The 15,652-nt window shown below is 57.3% G+C and overlaps 1 protein-coding gene and 1 non-coding gene across 2 annotated transcripts; one reads left to right on the top strand and one right to left on the bottom strand.

The window, feature by feature from the left end:
* Positions 1 to 305: 305 nt before the first annotated feature.
* Positions 306 to 15,607, bottom strand: Tsc1 (tuberous sclerosis 1 protein hamartin). Its single transcript, XM_037225141.1, has 16 exons — positions 15,473 to 15,607; positions 12,510 to 12,679; positions 11,805 to 11,919; positions 10,997 to 11,144; positions 10,041 to 10,153; positions 9,534 to 9,720; positions 8,421 to 8,622; positions 7,908 to 8,122; positions 7,339 to 7,478; positions 5,893 to 5,969; positions 5,078 to 5,200; positions 3,525 to 3,715; positions 3,264 to 3,317; positions 2,500 to 2,691; positions 642 to 692; positions 306 to 485 (listed from the first exon to the last, which is right to left on the bottom strand). The coding sequence occupies exons 2-16, from the start codon at positions 12,664 to 12,666 to the stop codon at positions 306 to 308; spliced, it is 2,145 nt and encodes a 714-aa protein (XP_037081036.1). The 5' UTR covers positions 12,667 to 12,679; positions 15,473 to 15,607.
* Positions 1,616 to 1,687, top strand: TRNAE-CUC (transfer RNA glutamic acid (anticodon CUC)). The gene has a single exon. It is a non-coding gene; the product is annotated as a tRNA-Glu (tRNA).
* Positions 15,608 to 15,652: the final 45 nt, after the last annotated feature.

Genomic DNA, 15,652 nt, shown 5'->3' with positions numbered 1-15,652 from the left:
CACGGTCACCGCACCCGCTCGCCCGACGGGCGGCGCTTCAGACGGCGGCCCATCTCGGACCGGCTCTTTCAGACGTGGGCTCGGTTCGACGCATGCCTTGCACTAAGGCGGCACGACGAGGCGTTTCGTCACATTAGTGGTTCCATACCACACCGAATGTTGTCCTAAACGACAGCGTCCTTGACCTGCAGCTACACCATATAACAGAGCAGCATTTCGTGCAAATAAATCTGCCATCACATTTACTCCTTACACATGATAAGCACACATCATGCACCACATACGCAACGCACACGACCACGCCGTCACGCCTTCCCCGACCCAGTGCCCGCCACCGCATCGGCGCCAGTTAACCGCCCCACGGCGGCGGCTCGGACGCCCACCTCGAGCTCGGCTTTGCGGACGGCCTTCTGCTGGGCGCAGGCCAGCTGGCGGCCAGTATCCAGCAGCTGGCGGCGTGTCTCCTCCGCCTGGCGGTCGCGCTCCTGCAGTTGGCGCGTCAGCTCGGCGGCGGCGCTGCGCTGCTCGGCCAGCTGCTCGGCCAGCAGCTCCAGCTGGCGGCCGTCGTCGGCCGCCTGCTGCTCCAGCCGGCGCGCCGCCGCCCGCTGCTCGTCGGCCGCGCGCGCCGCCTGACGCTTGACCAGCTGCAGCTGGCGGTGGCACTCGGCCACGTCTACAGACATCACCTGCACCTGGTGACGGAGGTGGCGCGTCACGCATCGAGACTGGCGCGTGGCCGACCCCGTAAAAGATCCGGGAGACCGTCTAGGAGGTCAGCATGATCATTTCAGCCAGCCAAACGGCAAGGGGACAATACATCAGTTATATTTTCGCGGACCTGGAAGCCTCCAATCATTCTTTATTTGAATTTCGAATGGACTACTCCCAAACGGATTCCAAATCATGTGCATATGAGGCAGATTTCGGTGCATATCTGACAGCCAGTTCTACGATAGGTGAAAAGTTCTATTAAAATCATTTTTTGTCACGAGAGGTGTGAACATATCTCCCTCCATCATCTGCTAGTGGTGAAGCCCATGTGAAAACACTTCTGTAAATTTGGTTGCATAGGAGAACTTTCCAAGAAAGATAATGATTTATATTTCAAGGGATATTCTGAGTTCATTCTTTCTATGCAACGCAAAAGGCCTTACACTGAAATTTTGGGATGCAGCTATGTCCGTAATAAACAGTCGGGTCTGGTCTGGTATATCCCTATGATACTGTCTCCCCACTGCAACCTTTCGTTCAAACCGAACGACCAGCGCTCAGGCTATCCACCATGTAGTGTACGCAAATGCACCAGCGGTGATTTCGTGACACTGGCCTTACCATAGCATCAGTTCGCCACTATGGTCACCAGCGTCCTCACCACTACCAGAAATACAGTCCCCCGGCGAGCCTTTGTCTTGCCTGTTTGCGTACTGCTGTCACGAGTGAACAGCGTACAACGAACACTATAAGCTGCAGGCGCCTCGAAGTGTTTTTCTCTTGTGTCTTCGGTCTTCCTTTTCTGAACCAAGATCACCCATCTCAGCGATGATCCATCCCTCCATCATACGACTCCCGCCCGGTCGACTGTATCCCCATTGTACAATTCCACCGCCCACCCACATCCCGCATGGTCTAGTGGCTAGGATACACGGCTCTCACCCGTGAGGCCCGGGTTCGATTCCCGGTGCGGGAACGGCTTTTACTTCCTTTTTCCTTAACATAACGGGGAACGAACGAACCTTCAACTTTGAGGCTCCTACTTCAACTTTAACAACTACCCCAAAATCAAAAATTCCCCAACGACCGGACGGACGTCTACCATGCCTGTCCATAATTGCTACATACGTCCCATATTCTCCATCGACATAATCATATCCCCACCATACTGATCGCCGTCCGTCACCCTCATCGCCAGCACCCATCTACCGCGACCACTTGTGACCGCTGACCCCGGCAGCCGTCTCCCAGCCGCGGCCGCTGACCCCCGCCGTGCCGACTCGCTACCCCGGCAGCCGGCTCGCAGCCGCGGCCGCTGACCCCGGCCGTGCCGACTCGCTACCCCGGCAGCCGGCTCTCAGCCGCGGCCGCTGACCCCCGCCGTGCCGACTCGCTACCCCGGCAGCCGGCTCCCAGCCGCGGCCGCTGACCCCCGCCGTGCCGACTCGCTACCCCGGCAGCCGGCAGCCGGCTCCCAGCCGCGGCCGCTGACCCCCGCCGCGCCGACTCGCTACCCCGGCAGCCGTCTCCCAGCCGCGGCCGCTGACCCCCGCCGTGCCGACTCGCTATCCCGGCAGCCGTCTCCCAGCCGCGGCCGCTGACCCCTGCCGTGCCGACTCGCTACCCCGGCAGCCGGCTCCCAGCCGCGGCCGCTGACCCCCGCCGTGCCGACTCGCTACCCCGGCAGCCGGCTCCCAGCCGCGGCCGCTGACCCCCGCCGCGCCGACTCGCTACCCCGGCAGCCGGCTCCCAGCCGCGGCGCGATCGGTCGGCGCGCCGCCCGCTCACCTGTTTCTTCAGCTCGCGGTTCTCCTCCTCGAGGCGGCGGGTGGCGCGCGTGCGGTCGAACAGGCGTCGGTTTCTGTGGGCGTGCACCTCGCGTTTGTACCGCTCGTACTGCAGCAGCTCGTGCATGAGGCGGGCGTTGGGCCCCACGTGCGTGACGTGCTCCTTCAGCAGCTGGTGCGGCGACGGGAAGGCCTGCCGGCACACCGGAGCGCCGCGTCACGACTTTCCAGCCGGCCGGTCACGACGGTGTGCCGGTCCCGGCGTCAGGTCAGAGGACAGGCGCGAGTGCCCAGCACACGACCACGCCCCCACACACCCCATGCGTCGCGGCCGTTCAGCCTTAAGTGGTCGATGCATTATTTTGCCATCAACAGTGGACATGTGGATGCGGTGTGCAACTGACAGGTAAGAGTTGAACTGACCACCAATGAAAGATGCAGCTGACGCAACTAGCTCGGAAGTCATCCGAACACAAGAACGCAGAATCTACTACGCTCTCCAGTCACGCATGGTCGACACGACCCCGGCCGCTGCCGATGGAGGGGAAGGGGCCTGACCTGCGGCGCTGGCGGCTGCGGCGGCAGCGCGCCCGTCAGCAGGTGCTCGTAGGGTGCCGGGTGGTCCATGTCCTCGGTCTGGCAGGCGGCGTCGGCACGGCGACCGGGCGCTGACGGCCGCGCCACGGCCACAGCCCCCGACGCCGCCTCCTCCGCCGCCATGGCCGGACACGAGCTGGTGCGCCGGTACTGGCGGCCCGGCAGCACGTGCTGGCTGTAGTAGCGCGTCATGTGGCGCACCAGGTCGAAGTCGAAGCGACTCTGCGGCACGGAGGCGGCCATGCCGGCCGGCGGCGGCGGCGAGGCGTCGTCGTCGCGCTCCGGCGGCGCGCGGCCGGGGATGGCGGCGGGCACGGCAGCCAGCGGCCGCAGAGGGTGCTGCTGCGTCAACTGCGCCGTCGTCGAGGCGAACGGCGTCAGGTTGCCGGGCGACGCGGCCGGCGGCGGCTGGCGGGTCAGGTCGCTGACCTCCAGGTCCTCGGCCGAGTGGTCCGACACCTCGTGCCACAGTGAAGAGCAGTGTCCGGGCGTCGGCGGGCCGCCGCCGCCGCCGGCCGGCGGGCCACGCCACAGCTGCCCGCTGGCGTCCGAGGCGCGGGGCACGGGCCGCGTCACCGGCGGCGCGCCCTCCGAGAACTGCACCGGCGACACCACGCCCACTGCCGGCGCGCCGCGGCCACGGGTCAGCGGGGACACAGGCAAGGCACCTAGGCTGCGGTACACCGCACACAAGGGTCAGCGGGACGCAGGTGACGCGACGGAAAAATGCATCGATGGCACGGGTCAGTCGGGCACAGGCAAGCATTGCAGGCGTTGCAGGTATGCATATCAACGCATGACTGGTGTGCTGAAATTACCTGAAATAAAAAGGTGTACTGAAATTACCACCCTATAAAACCTCGTCCGGGAATCACTTTTAACAATGTCGAGGAGATCTACCGCGGCAGCGAAATAGCAGACCAAGCAGAAAGTATGCAGCCGCTGGTCTGGGCCAGTCACCCAGCCGCTCGTCATCTCAGCTGGGGGTTGCGGGTCCGCACAGCTCCAAGCAAAATGGTACGCACATGCAGCACGCGTGGTGAAGAAAGCTGGTGCTGCAAAACTGTCTGAACAAGAACACGATCACCGTGTATTGTCCATTTTTTCGGGCCGTGGTGAAGCGATTGTCGGGATCGCTCATAGAAGCCTCACACTTGCACTTTTAGGCCGAGGCTGAGCGTGCTACCATTGTAGCCTAGGTTAATCTGTTCATATCATTGCATAAATGAGGCAATTCTAGGACCGTAAAGCCAGTTTTCTGGAATTGGCCTCTAAAGCTCTGATTGTCCATTTACAACAATTTCCCGGGATTTTTCTTCTCCCCGCCCTCACCGTCAAACTAGCTGATATCTTAACTGATCACTATTTGGGCTTTTTTCTCCATCCGCAGCCAATGTCTGTTCGTTGCCCTTTGTCAACAATTTGGGTCTGAACAAATCCTGTGAAAGGAGATACCCTATTTCGTAACACCCGGTTTTTATTTCATTACGATCTGGCGGAATGTTCGTCCATGCAGGGTTCGTGACACGATATATGTTATTAGTTTCGCTTTCGGGAAACACGTTAGTTCCAGCGTATTGCAACAACTTTAGTTCCAATCCCAGCTCTGTGATTTCAGAGCACTGATGGCGGCGAAGTACTGGATATGAGCTAGCTCTTCTCACCGGCGCCTCGATAACGTCGGCCTGCTGTGGTCATGACGCTTCTCCGTACATGCCTCATGTGAGTTCGGACGGGCTGAGTTTGCTCTGTGTTGTCCCTGTGGTGCGCTCCGCCTCTCACGTGTCAGTGGGACGGCACCAGGCTTCCCCAGCAAGGGCCTGCTCCCCGTCTCCGGCGTGTGTTTGATGCTCACTTCACCAGCGCGTCTCACATTAGAATGCCACGGGATGAGCTTGCGCGCCGTGAAGCCGGCGGCGCCGACCTCGCGCGTGAGACCGAGGCCACATTGGGCGGCGGCGCCGCGGCCGGGCGCCTCTCACGTTTGAGTTTGATGGGGCTGAGTTTGCCGGAGGTGCGCCGGTCGCGCAGGCCACTGAGCGCGGAGCCGGGCTGGCCGGCCGCCGGCGAGTCGTCCGCAGCGCGCCGTTGCTCGCCGTCGCCGCCTACCGAGCAGAGCCGGCCGCCGGGTGTGTCCGCTGCCACCGCGGCCGCCCACCACACAGCACGGCACAGCACTGCACGCCGGCCCGCCAGCCGCCGGGTCCCGCGCCGCTCGGCCCGGCCCTGTCCCGCTCCCGCGCCCCAGCTCCACGGGCACAGCGCGCATCAGAAGCAGGCAGGCTGGCATGCTGTACACAACTGCTGTATGCACGCGCAAACTTCGCGTTTACAGCAAGCTATCTGGTTTAGCCCGCATGTAAAAACTAAGCAAATGGGTTACGCGTAAATGTACAGTTTGTTCAAGAATCTTCGGTAAAGGGGTTGAGCGTGTCGAAGTCGGCGCGCAACAGATGACATTCGAAAACCATGAGCTGCAGATCCGTCTCACCCACTCAAAAAGCCACACAATTCAGCGCTCTGGGTAACAGGCATCAAAAAGACCGAGGTATCACAGGTGAACGAGGCAAGCAATGCAGTTTAAAGTCCTTACCTCTAAAAACAAGCAAAGAAAGCAAGCGGCGTAATTTCAAACATGAGCGAGTTGCAGTTCAGATGACGCACTCGGCTCTAGACCCTACAGCGCCAGCTATGTCCCATAACGGGCCACGAGCCAAAGGTGAACCCCACACCGCACACCAGTCCGCGTGTCCATGCCACCGGGGCATGCAGGCGGGGTCCGAGAACGTCTACTGACCTCCGGAGTCGGCCCTCTCGTGCAGTACCTGACCTAGGCGGCTGGAGAATGCGTGCGCCAGCTCACTGTCGCCGAACCTGCCGCACAAGGGATCTGTCACACGGAACTCCCGGAGTCGGCCCTCTCGTGCAGTACCTGACCCAGGCGGCTGGAGAATGCGTGCGCCAGCTCACTGTCGCCGAACCTGCCGCACATGGGTTCAGTCACACGGAACCCTCCTGGCTGCTAACGTACACGCCGCCTTTGAGCATCACTCACGACATCTCAACTACGAGATGTCACCATAGCCTGAACACGGTCACGCCCTCCAAAACGTGTACAAAGGCAATTGTCGTAAGGTGACATACGCATGCTGGTAGACGAAATGATCCGTTCCATTTCAATCAAACGACAAGATGTAGCAAATGCATTCCACGACACCGTTTCAGACCCAGTGAGCTAGGCAAGGGTAACAGAGATACCATCTTCTGGGACTGCCATCCGACCCCATATATTCTCAGGCTACTGACTACTGGGAAAGCAGGGTCGCAGCCACGCAATGTTCCGATCCATCTCGGCCACCGACGTCACCGGTCAGCTCGATACCCCGCGCGAGGCCCGACGTCGCCACGTCCACCCCGGAGGTCACTGTCTGCCAGCGGCGCCCGGCCACGTGACGGCCGCTGTCCGCGCGGCCGTCTATTTGCGGACAATAACACTGTGCACACCTGCGCAGGTGGCAGCGGCACAAGATGTTTGGGAGCAGTGTCAAAGCGCGCGGAGGCGGCCGACGCAGGTAAACAGCTCGCGCGCGAATCGATGCTGCTTACGCAACGCCGGCTCCGCGTTCCGTGCGGGCAGCTCGGCACTGGTCGAACTCGGCTGCGTTTTGCGGCATATGTCACAACAACGCAGGAAATGTTTCCAGGTCAGGCTAATAACGACGGCGACAAACAACAGGAGATGGCTTACAAACCAACCAAAATGGCTATTAATTGCTCACCAATTGCGTGTCCTTCGAGCGCCATTTAATCACATTTCCAAGCGCAATTCTCACCGTGAGGCATCATAACGACTAAGTGTACAAATCAAATAGGACGGGCGAACGGCAATCTTGGCAGTTTATCAGATCACAGAAAACGATGTACCAATTGCACGACGCACCATTTCCCTGGTACCACACTGCGAGTCGATCACAGCCGGACGCGAACCAGCACCATTGCCCTGGTACCACGCCGCGAGTCGATCACGGCCGGACGCGAACCTACCACACTGCGAGTCGAGCACGGCCGGACGCGAACCAGCACCATTCCCCTGGTACCACACTGCGAGTCGATCACGGCCGGACGCGAATCAGCGCCACCGGTCGCACCCCGAGACGTAACCACGACAGCCGGGCCGCGACCGGCCGTGACCGGTCGCCCCGGCAACCGGCGGGGCGGAGGGGGGGGGGGGGGGAGCACGGACCTGAAGGAGCCGGTCGCCTTCTTCAGCGGCGAGGACGGGATGGAGTCGGCACGAGGCTTCGAGCCCACCAGCGCGCTCAGTGCACGCGACGCCTGCAGGGGCCCGGACGGCTGCCGCACCAGCGGCGGGTTTTCCAAGTCCTGCCGGCAAGGGCGGCGTCAGGGAGACGTCAGGGAGGCAAGAGCGGCATCTTGGTGGCGTCAGGGACGGCCGATCGAAATCAAACGCTGAGGGACTGGCTGCAAATGGGGTGGCCGGCTGGTGATATTGACCTCCGTGGCAGCAGCGTGACCACACACCCGAAGACTTTCAGTGGTATGTCCACCATGTCTCATTCTTGTAATCCTTCCTTTGTTGACTTTGGGTGACGCTGCGTCCTTCATCTCTGTCTGCAGTGTGACAGCAAGCAAAACCATCATCCTCTGCCAGTGTCGAGAGCTCGCCCCGTGCGGCGTAGCTCCGGGCGTTCGACCTCGGCCGAATGTGCCTCGCAGTCTGATGGCCCACCACGCCGTGACCACCAGCCTCGATCTGCCCCGCCGCCGCCGCTCGCCGGGCGCGATCCTCACCCGCTGCGGCGTGACGGTGGGTGTGGGTGCCGGCGTGCCGTCCGGCGTCGCCTCCACGGCCGTCTCGCACTGGGCGCCGGCGCCGTCCGCCTCGGCCGGCGCCGGCAGCCGCGGCACACTGTAGAACGTCGCCGGCGACCACAGGATGTCGTGTATGCCGAACGCCTCCTGACCCAGGCCCATGTCCAGGCCCACGTCCGTGCTGCCCAGCGCGTCTGCGGGTGCAGCGGCGGCACGCACGCTTAGCGGCGGCCGCGGAAGACGCCCGGCAGCCATGTTGGAGGAAGACACGCCGCACGGCACCGCCACGGGGAGGAGGTGCCAGTGCAGGAGCTCTGCTCACTCTGAACGGTGCACATTTCTAGCGTAACCCTTCGCAGCAGCAGCGCGCCGTCTAAACAAATGCACACACGCATCTTGACATTAGCAAGGTCGCGGGCCACGCACAAGCAGTTCAGCGCACGGATCGCACAGGCCGAGTGCCGCCTGCCGCCGCGCCTCCACGGTACACACCCGTGTTGTCGGCGGCCAGCATGCCCCAGAGCGGGCCGCTCAGGTTGTCCATGGTGGACGCCTCCAGAATGTCCATCGAGAAGTGCGCGCACTCGGCCACGATGTCGTGCGTCTCCTTGCGCTGCCAGCGGTGCGCCGACGTCTCGGTCGAGTTGGAGCCCGTCACCAGCAGCGGATGCATGCGCACGTGGTCCAGCAGCGGCTGCGAAGCGAGGGGACGGGTGAGGGTGGCTGGCGCCGGCCGCAGAGACGGCGACAGAGGACGCACTGCCAGCAATCAACCAACGGTAGGGACTACGAACGGCCATTGGCGGATTATCAGCACTCGGAACAATCTCGGGGGATTGCGGGCACTGCGGGCGGGGATTTCAGCGGGGATTGTGAGCACTGATAGCAACTACGAGGAATTGCGGGCACTAGGGACGATCAGCAGGGGTGCGATTACTTGGGGCGACCTTCGGGATTGCGGACACCGGGGGCCATCAGTGGGGATTGTGAACACTCGGAGCGACCTCGAGGGATTGCGGACACCGGGGGCCATCAGTGGGGATTGTGAACACTCGGAGCGACCTCGAGGGATTACGGGCACTGCGGGCAACCAGTGGGGGACGAGAGCCCTCTAGCGATCAGTCAGGGATTGCGGCCACTGGAGCCAATCACCGGCGGATTGCAGGCGCTTAAGCGAACGGCAATGGATTGGACGCACTATAAGCGATCACTGAAGGGTTGCGGCCCCAGGAGTTACCGCTGAGAGGCTACGGGTACGGACAGCAAGCGATCCCCGACGGATTGCTGGCGCGGGAGGATCACCAGAGATTATAAAAACCGCAGGATATTCCGACGGCACAACGGACACGGAAGCCATCACCGAAGCATTGTGCGCACTAGGAGCGAGCTCAGGGGGATCACCGGGACAATTTGGGCACCTGTGGTGACCACGAGGGATCGTATCTTCGGCAGAGATTACCAGCTGGAGTTTGTTAAGCTCCCACCAACTTGCGGCGATAGTTTGACAAACAACAAAGCGCGGCGCCCCGATGCATAACTTATCATCCTGGCGTACTTTGCTGCCAGGAGCCGTCAGAATCGCAGCCGTGCCGAGCGCCGGCTCACCCGTATGGTGCGGTTGAAGAGCGGCAGGTTGTCGCGCTGGCCGTAATGCTGGCGCAGGAAGCTGAGCAGGTTGCACGGGTACATGGCGTAGATGCGCACGAAGTAGGAGTAGGTGGCCACGTGCAGGTGCAGGCGGAACGTCTGCCCCAGATGGGCCGACGGCGTGGACACCATCTGGGTCAGCCGGCTGGCGGACATGACACAGTCAGTCGGGGGGCCGTCTTCACGTGCACATAGATGGACGTGGCTTGAGTGCCACCGCATCAGGAAACAAACTTTTGGTTTGGACACGGTGCTGACACACCATAAACCCTGAACGAAAAACGCTTGTCATATACATCTCCACGGCGCAAAAAAAAAAACACAGCGAGACCTAAAGCGTACTGTTCATCACAGCAACATACCGACCCTGTTCAGACCCATAAAGCACCCCTCACTTCGCGCCAGCCTCCATGTGAACGCCGACACCAGACAAGGCACACCGTCCGCTAGGTGTACCGGCCGCACCTGAGCACTTGGAAGAGGTCCTGGATGAATTCGATCAGCGCGACAGGAAACATGGGCATCAGCGTGGTGAGCACGAGCGCCGCTGAGATGATGCACTGCACCTCACACTCCGACTGTCGGCACGGGCGGGGAGGAGACGTCGTCAGCGCACAACCACGCGCCGCCTAACGTGGCCGTCCCGGTGGACAGCGCGGGATAACGCCGTGGTCTCGCCTCGCAGCCAACGGCAAACGCCGCCATGGTTGCAACCACGTCTCTGAGATTGGTGTGTGTGGTAAGGGGGAGGGGTTTGATTTGAAGTGTTTGGACGGGTCAAACTGCGGGTCGGGCGGGACTAACTGACGACTACCTACCTGACATTATGAATAACCTGACCTGATAACCTGAACCTGACAACCTGATAGTCTGAATAACGGACTATCTGACATTATGAATAATAATAACGACAAAAAAATCCGTGGAAAGATTGCAGGAAACAAAAATAGCCTTTAGGGAAAATCAGGGGGGGGGGGGCATGCTCCAATGCTAACGCCCATGGCTGCAGCAGGCCCCAACCGCATCACCCCGTTCGATTGGCACCCGAAGCGCCGCGCTTCCCCAGCATGGGAGGAAAGCCTTTCCACGGGCGCATGCAGCATCGCCCTGTGTTATGCGTCGAAAACCCCAACATCGGTCAGCTCCCAGACCGGGCAAACCTAACCTATCCTATTATCCCACAGTCGCAGTGCGAACACTTGGTTAGCAAATGCATGTTCTGAAAAAAACAGCCAGCATCGCGAAACTGGGGCACCAGCCCGTCTTTGCAAGGCGTACACGTGTGGAGTGGGTTGACTCAGCCCGAGAGCGGCGGCCACGTGCAAACTGGCAATAACAGACGCCGGATGACGAGCTAATGGTGCCAACGACGGCTAATGTAAACAACACTAACAGTCAACTCCGCGTTGCGTCATGCTCACTTTGATAATGCGAAACAGATCCTTGACGATGCTCGGACTGGACTGAGTGACGATTTTGCGGAGCCAGACGGGATGTTTGCGGACGTAGTATCCCAGCAGGCGGAGGCCAGCCCCCCGCTGGTCCGTCGACTTAAGCAGTTGGTGCAGTCTACCGGACAGATGCCCGGTCAGGCGGCGCACGCGCAGTGCGAGCAAGATCCTGTGCCGCAGGGCCACCAGGGGTACAGCTGCTGGTGTGGGGTGACATGTGCGTACCGCCAGCAGACGGAACCTGACGGTGTGGTCTATGGGAAAGACATCAGGTTACGGGTAGAGTGGTGCACAACTGTGGGGGAAGGGGGGGGGGGGGGTATGTGACAGGGATATGGCGCCAATGGGTAGTGCATGTGATGCTTTCATTCCTCTTGTACAGCGTGCTGCCAGTGAAGTGTTTCAAGAGACATTGCATCGGGGATGCAACGTGCAGTAGGGGCTGACGTCATCTCTGTGCAAAGCCCGGTACACCCTTGGACTTCAAATAAGCAAGCTGACCACGAGTCCCAACCTAGATTTAAGATCGCCAGCGAACCATTAAGATCGCTAGATTTAAGAGCGTATGATGGCTGCGGAAGCAAACTCATATCTTGAAAGGCAACAGTGTGGCCATTTACAGAGCTTGTCTAGAGAAAGATAGAATTTTCGCGAGGTGCGGCCCAAACGCACACTCAGCTCTGGAAGACACTGTCACCACTGGCGCACTCCACACCGGTCACATCAAATCCGTAGCACGAACTGGTGCTGAGCGCGGGCGCCGGCCAGCGTGACCGACCTGTCGATGAGGGCGCGCGAGTTGCCGTCGCCGCACGACAGTAGGATCTCCAGGCAGCGTGCCGAGCCCGTGCAGACGTAATAGTCTATCAAGCCGTTGAGCAGCCAGGCCTCCCCTGGGGACCGCAGGTCAGACGTCAGTGGGATGAGACGAACTTCACACCACACCCGGACGTGGTGGCCAGAGCGGGGCGGAGACGAGCGGGCCGTCTGGACTGCTGCAGGTCACGACGGATTATTGGCGTCAAAACAAAACTGCCGACGAAATAGCGACATAAGAGTGCAAGTTATGGTACAAAACAACTCCCTTTTCTACTGCGATTCGCCCCAACCACGTTTTCTCTCAAATGTTGCGCAGTAGCGCGATAGTAAATTGACCCGAATTCGCCCCACGTTGACACATTGTTGCACCACTAATGTGTACTGGCCATTTGCTCGTCCCTGATTAGCCCGAATAGTGGAGGTTGGCAAGCAAGACACCATAATAATTGCGATGTACCCCCAGCAAAAGGCCGCCTCCTACCAACCCACCGTCTCCCTCCCTCCCTCCTCCCTCCCTCCCTCCCTCCCTCCTCCCTCCCTCCCTCCCTCCCTCCCTCCTTCCCTCCTTCCCTCCCTCCCCCTAGAACGAACAGGGAACAGACACGGCCCCACATCAGCCCTGATGTCGGCCGGGCAGCCGGGCAGCCGGGCGGCCAGCACGTACCGCTCAGACCGCGCAGGTTCTCGCGGAAGAGCTCCTTGATCTGCTGGGCCTCGTCCGTGTCGGCCTGCTCCAGGCGGCGGAACATGAGGCCAGGGTCGTCGAGGGGCTCGGCGGAGACGGCCGGCGGCCCGCCACCGCGCGACGGCATGCTGCTCATGGCGTCCGCCCGCCTGCTGGGCCCCAGGCTGGCTCAGCTGGCACATGTGATGGCCACACAACATCAGGTGGCAGATGGGGTCACACAAGGTTGGGTGACAGATAATGCCACACAACATCAGGTGGCAGATGGGGTCACATAAGGTTGGGTGACAGATAATGTCACACAAGGTCAGGTGGCAGATGAAATCACACAACATATGGTGGCAGATGTGATGGTCACACAAGGTCAGGCAGCAGATTAGGTCACATTAAGTCAGGTGGCAGATAAGGTCACCCAATGTCAGGTGACAGATGTGATGGCTACACATAGTCAGGTGACAGTTGAGATGGTCAAACATGGTTAGATGCAAGCTGTAGTGGTAACACATACCCATGCAACATGTGCTGATGGTCACCCATGACATAACATAATGTGGTCATGGTCACACATGGTGATCACACACATTAATGCCACATGGTGTCTGTCACACACGGTCAAGTGTCACGTGGTGACGATCAATATTAGCACTGAATGGTGCCAGTCCCACACAGTACAGAGTGAAACATCACCAGCAAGTAGACATCAGCAATGTTCAATGACATGCATTGCTATAAAAAATAGCTGCGGTCTTCGGGCACTGGAATGTACATCATGCATGGCTGTTTGGCTGTTTTGGATGGATTATATAGTCTGATGAAGAATGATGCATATACACATATGAAAATGATGAGCAAGTGAGCATATGAAAATGATAAACATGAATTAAACACAAACTCCTCCCAGTGATGACAAGATCAGCTGCCTTTATACCATCACCACTTATGAACATGAACTAAACACAAACCCCTCCCAGTGATGACAAGATCGCCTGCTTTAATGCCATCACCACTTAGTATATATGACTCTGATCAATGACTTGAATAGTGCACAGGTGGCTGTCATATCAGAATTGTTATTCTTGTAACCCAGGTTGATCAGGATACAATATCTTATAAGGGCCCCAACTGAGAGAACCTGCACAGATGTCTACAGTTACAAACCCTATTCTTGACTGAGAATAAGGTTGTTATTATGATACTGCACATTGTATGGCAAACAAACTGACATTATTGACATGCATCACCCAATAATAACCAGCTGATCCACTGCTACAGGCACCAATCCACATTCCAGCATTTTCCAGATATGCACAGTCTATTTCTAAACCCAAACTAGCTCACATTCTGCTTAATAAACATACAAACATATTAATATTCATTAGTCTGTGTTCTGGCTTTGGATCCACCACTGCAATGTTCAGCAGTACAGAGTGGAGGTGCTAGCAAAGGATCACTAGCTGGGGTGAAATCGGGGTGTGGTGCAAGCCTCACAGACTGTTTTTATTGGTTTGTACTTTACATCCAAGACAGATCCATGTCACAAAATCCAATATTGTTTTTTTAGAACAAATTTTCCAAGACTTAAAAACCTTATAACAACCCGAGAATCTGATCTTGGCTTACCAAGTGATTGAATAGGTTGATGGTCCTGATGCCCAAGATATGCAGCTGGCTAAAGCACAACACACATATGAGTACCTGGAAGTTCAGAGCCCACAAATGACACAAAAGTAGGCCCAGAAAAATAATTCCGGATTCTTTTTTTGGGTGGCTGGCTCATAAACAAGTGCCACAGTGCCACAGTGGTTACACCAACACCAAGGTGGTTCCACCAGTGTTCTAACAAGGCTGACAAATTTTTCCAATCAAACAAAAGTAGGCAAGATACATTTTGAGTTATAATAGAAAAAATGTAAGATAAACCAAAATGATCTCAACTGAAAGTTAAATTGACCTGTGGCAGTAAAGTGCCTTATGTTTTTATGGCATATGGTTCTGTGGTGTTGTTATTTTTTTGGCGGATGTTGGGCTGATATAAAATAAGAATACTGATAGGCCAATAAATCACAGTAGATTCTGAATGCTCCATGGAAATCCAGTGGTGGAAAAGCATGTGACAGTTTATATTCTGCATGGATTCTCAACGCACATGACATCTGAAAATTTACCCACAGTCATATTAATGTGGAGCATTATCATTAAGTCATTTGTTTGGAATTACTAGACACCATTAGAAACACAAGTGAACTGAGAATGACATAGCTGTAGATCATAGATGCATATATAGCTATCCCATGCAAAGGTTCACATGCATGATGTCTGCAGCCTCTCCCTAACTTGTTACTTTTGATTCCTGCATGCAGTAGGTTTATTATAGGCATATGGACCATTACTCAAGCAAAATGCTGCTGTTTAGGTGCTTCAACATATTTGATTCTGATCACAACATAGTCTTTCAGTACTCTATTAAACAAGAGGATGCTACCATCAATCCTGCACTTAACACACTGAGGAACTGTGTTCCTGAGCAATTCATTGATTGATTGAATTTGGAATTGAAAAGGAATTGACTGATTGAGGAATCCTGAAGAAATTGAGGAAAAAGAACTGAGGAGCTTAAAAGTGCATTGACAGGAATGCAATTGGAAGTCTAAGGCACCCATTTCGCTAGTAAATGGCTGCACCAAGAAGGTATCTCAGCTATTTAAATAGCACAAACCATCAATCACCTTTTGATATCCAGCTGGAGTCACATAAATATCTAATGGGAAATACACATCCTTCACAAAAGATGATGTTCATCAGCAATTCAGCACTTGCCACATCGATGAACCATGCTGAGCCCCAGGGTGCGTCAACGGGACAGCAAGTCGCGAGCCTCGAGAAGCGACTGACGGCACAGAGTAGGTATCTTACTAATCTGAGGGGCGTAAATTGCCACTCACCTTTTGATACCCAATTGGTGTTATTCAGTGCATACATTCATGCTACAAAATTTAAGTGAAATCCTAATTCGTCAGGACCCTTGATATCGGTTGGCTCAAGACATCCCGACACAAAGCCCCAGCGGAAATTGTCCGCATGAAAACGCTGCGGCCAACCCACATAGAAATACTACATGAGCG

This window comes from Pollicipes pollicipes, unplaced genomic scaffold, assembly GCF_011947565.3.
Source record: "Pollicipes pollicipes isolate AB1234 unplaced genomic scaffold, Ppol_2.1 Scaffold_4881;HRSCAF=5763_pilon_pilon_pilon, whole genome shotgun sequence".
In the NCBI taxonomy this organism is placed as follows: domain Eukaryota; kingdom Metazoa; phylum Arthropoda; class Thecostraca; order Pollicipedomorpha; family Pollicipedidae; genus Pollicipes; species Pollicipes pollicipes.
This window is presented reverse-complemented; position numbering and strand designations above follow the sequence as displayed.

Excerpts from the sequence above, each read along its gene's own strand:
- Tsc1 (XM_037225141.1), bottom strand. The coding sequence starts at position 12,666 with ATGAGCAGCATGCCGTCGCGCGGTGGCGGGCCGCCGGCCGTCTCCGCC. Across the intron at positions 9,721-10,040 it reads GACCTCTTCCAAGTGCTCAG|CCGGCTGACCCAGATGGTGT; the intron begins GTGCGGCCGGTA and ends CATGTCCGCCAG. Across the intron at positions 3,716-5,077 it reads CAGCCCCATCAAACTCAAAC|TGGGCGTGGTGTCGCCGGTG; the intron begins GTGAGAGGCGCC and ends GCGCGCCGGCAG.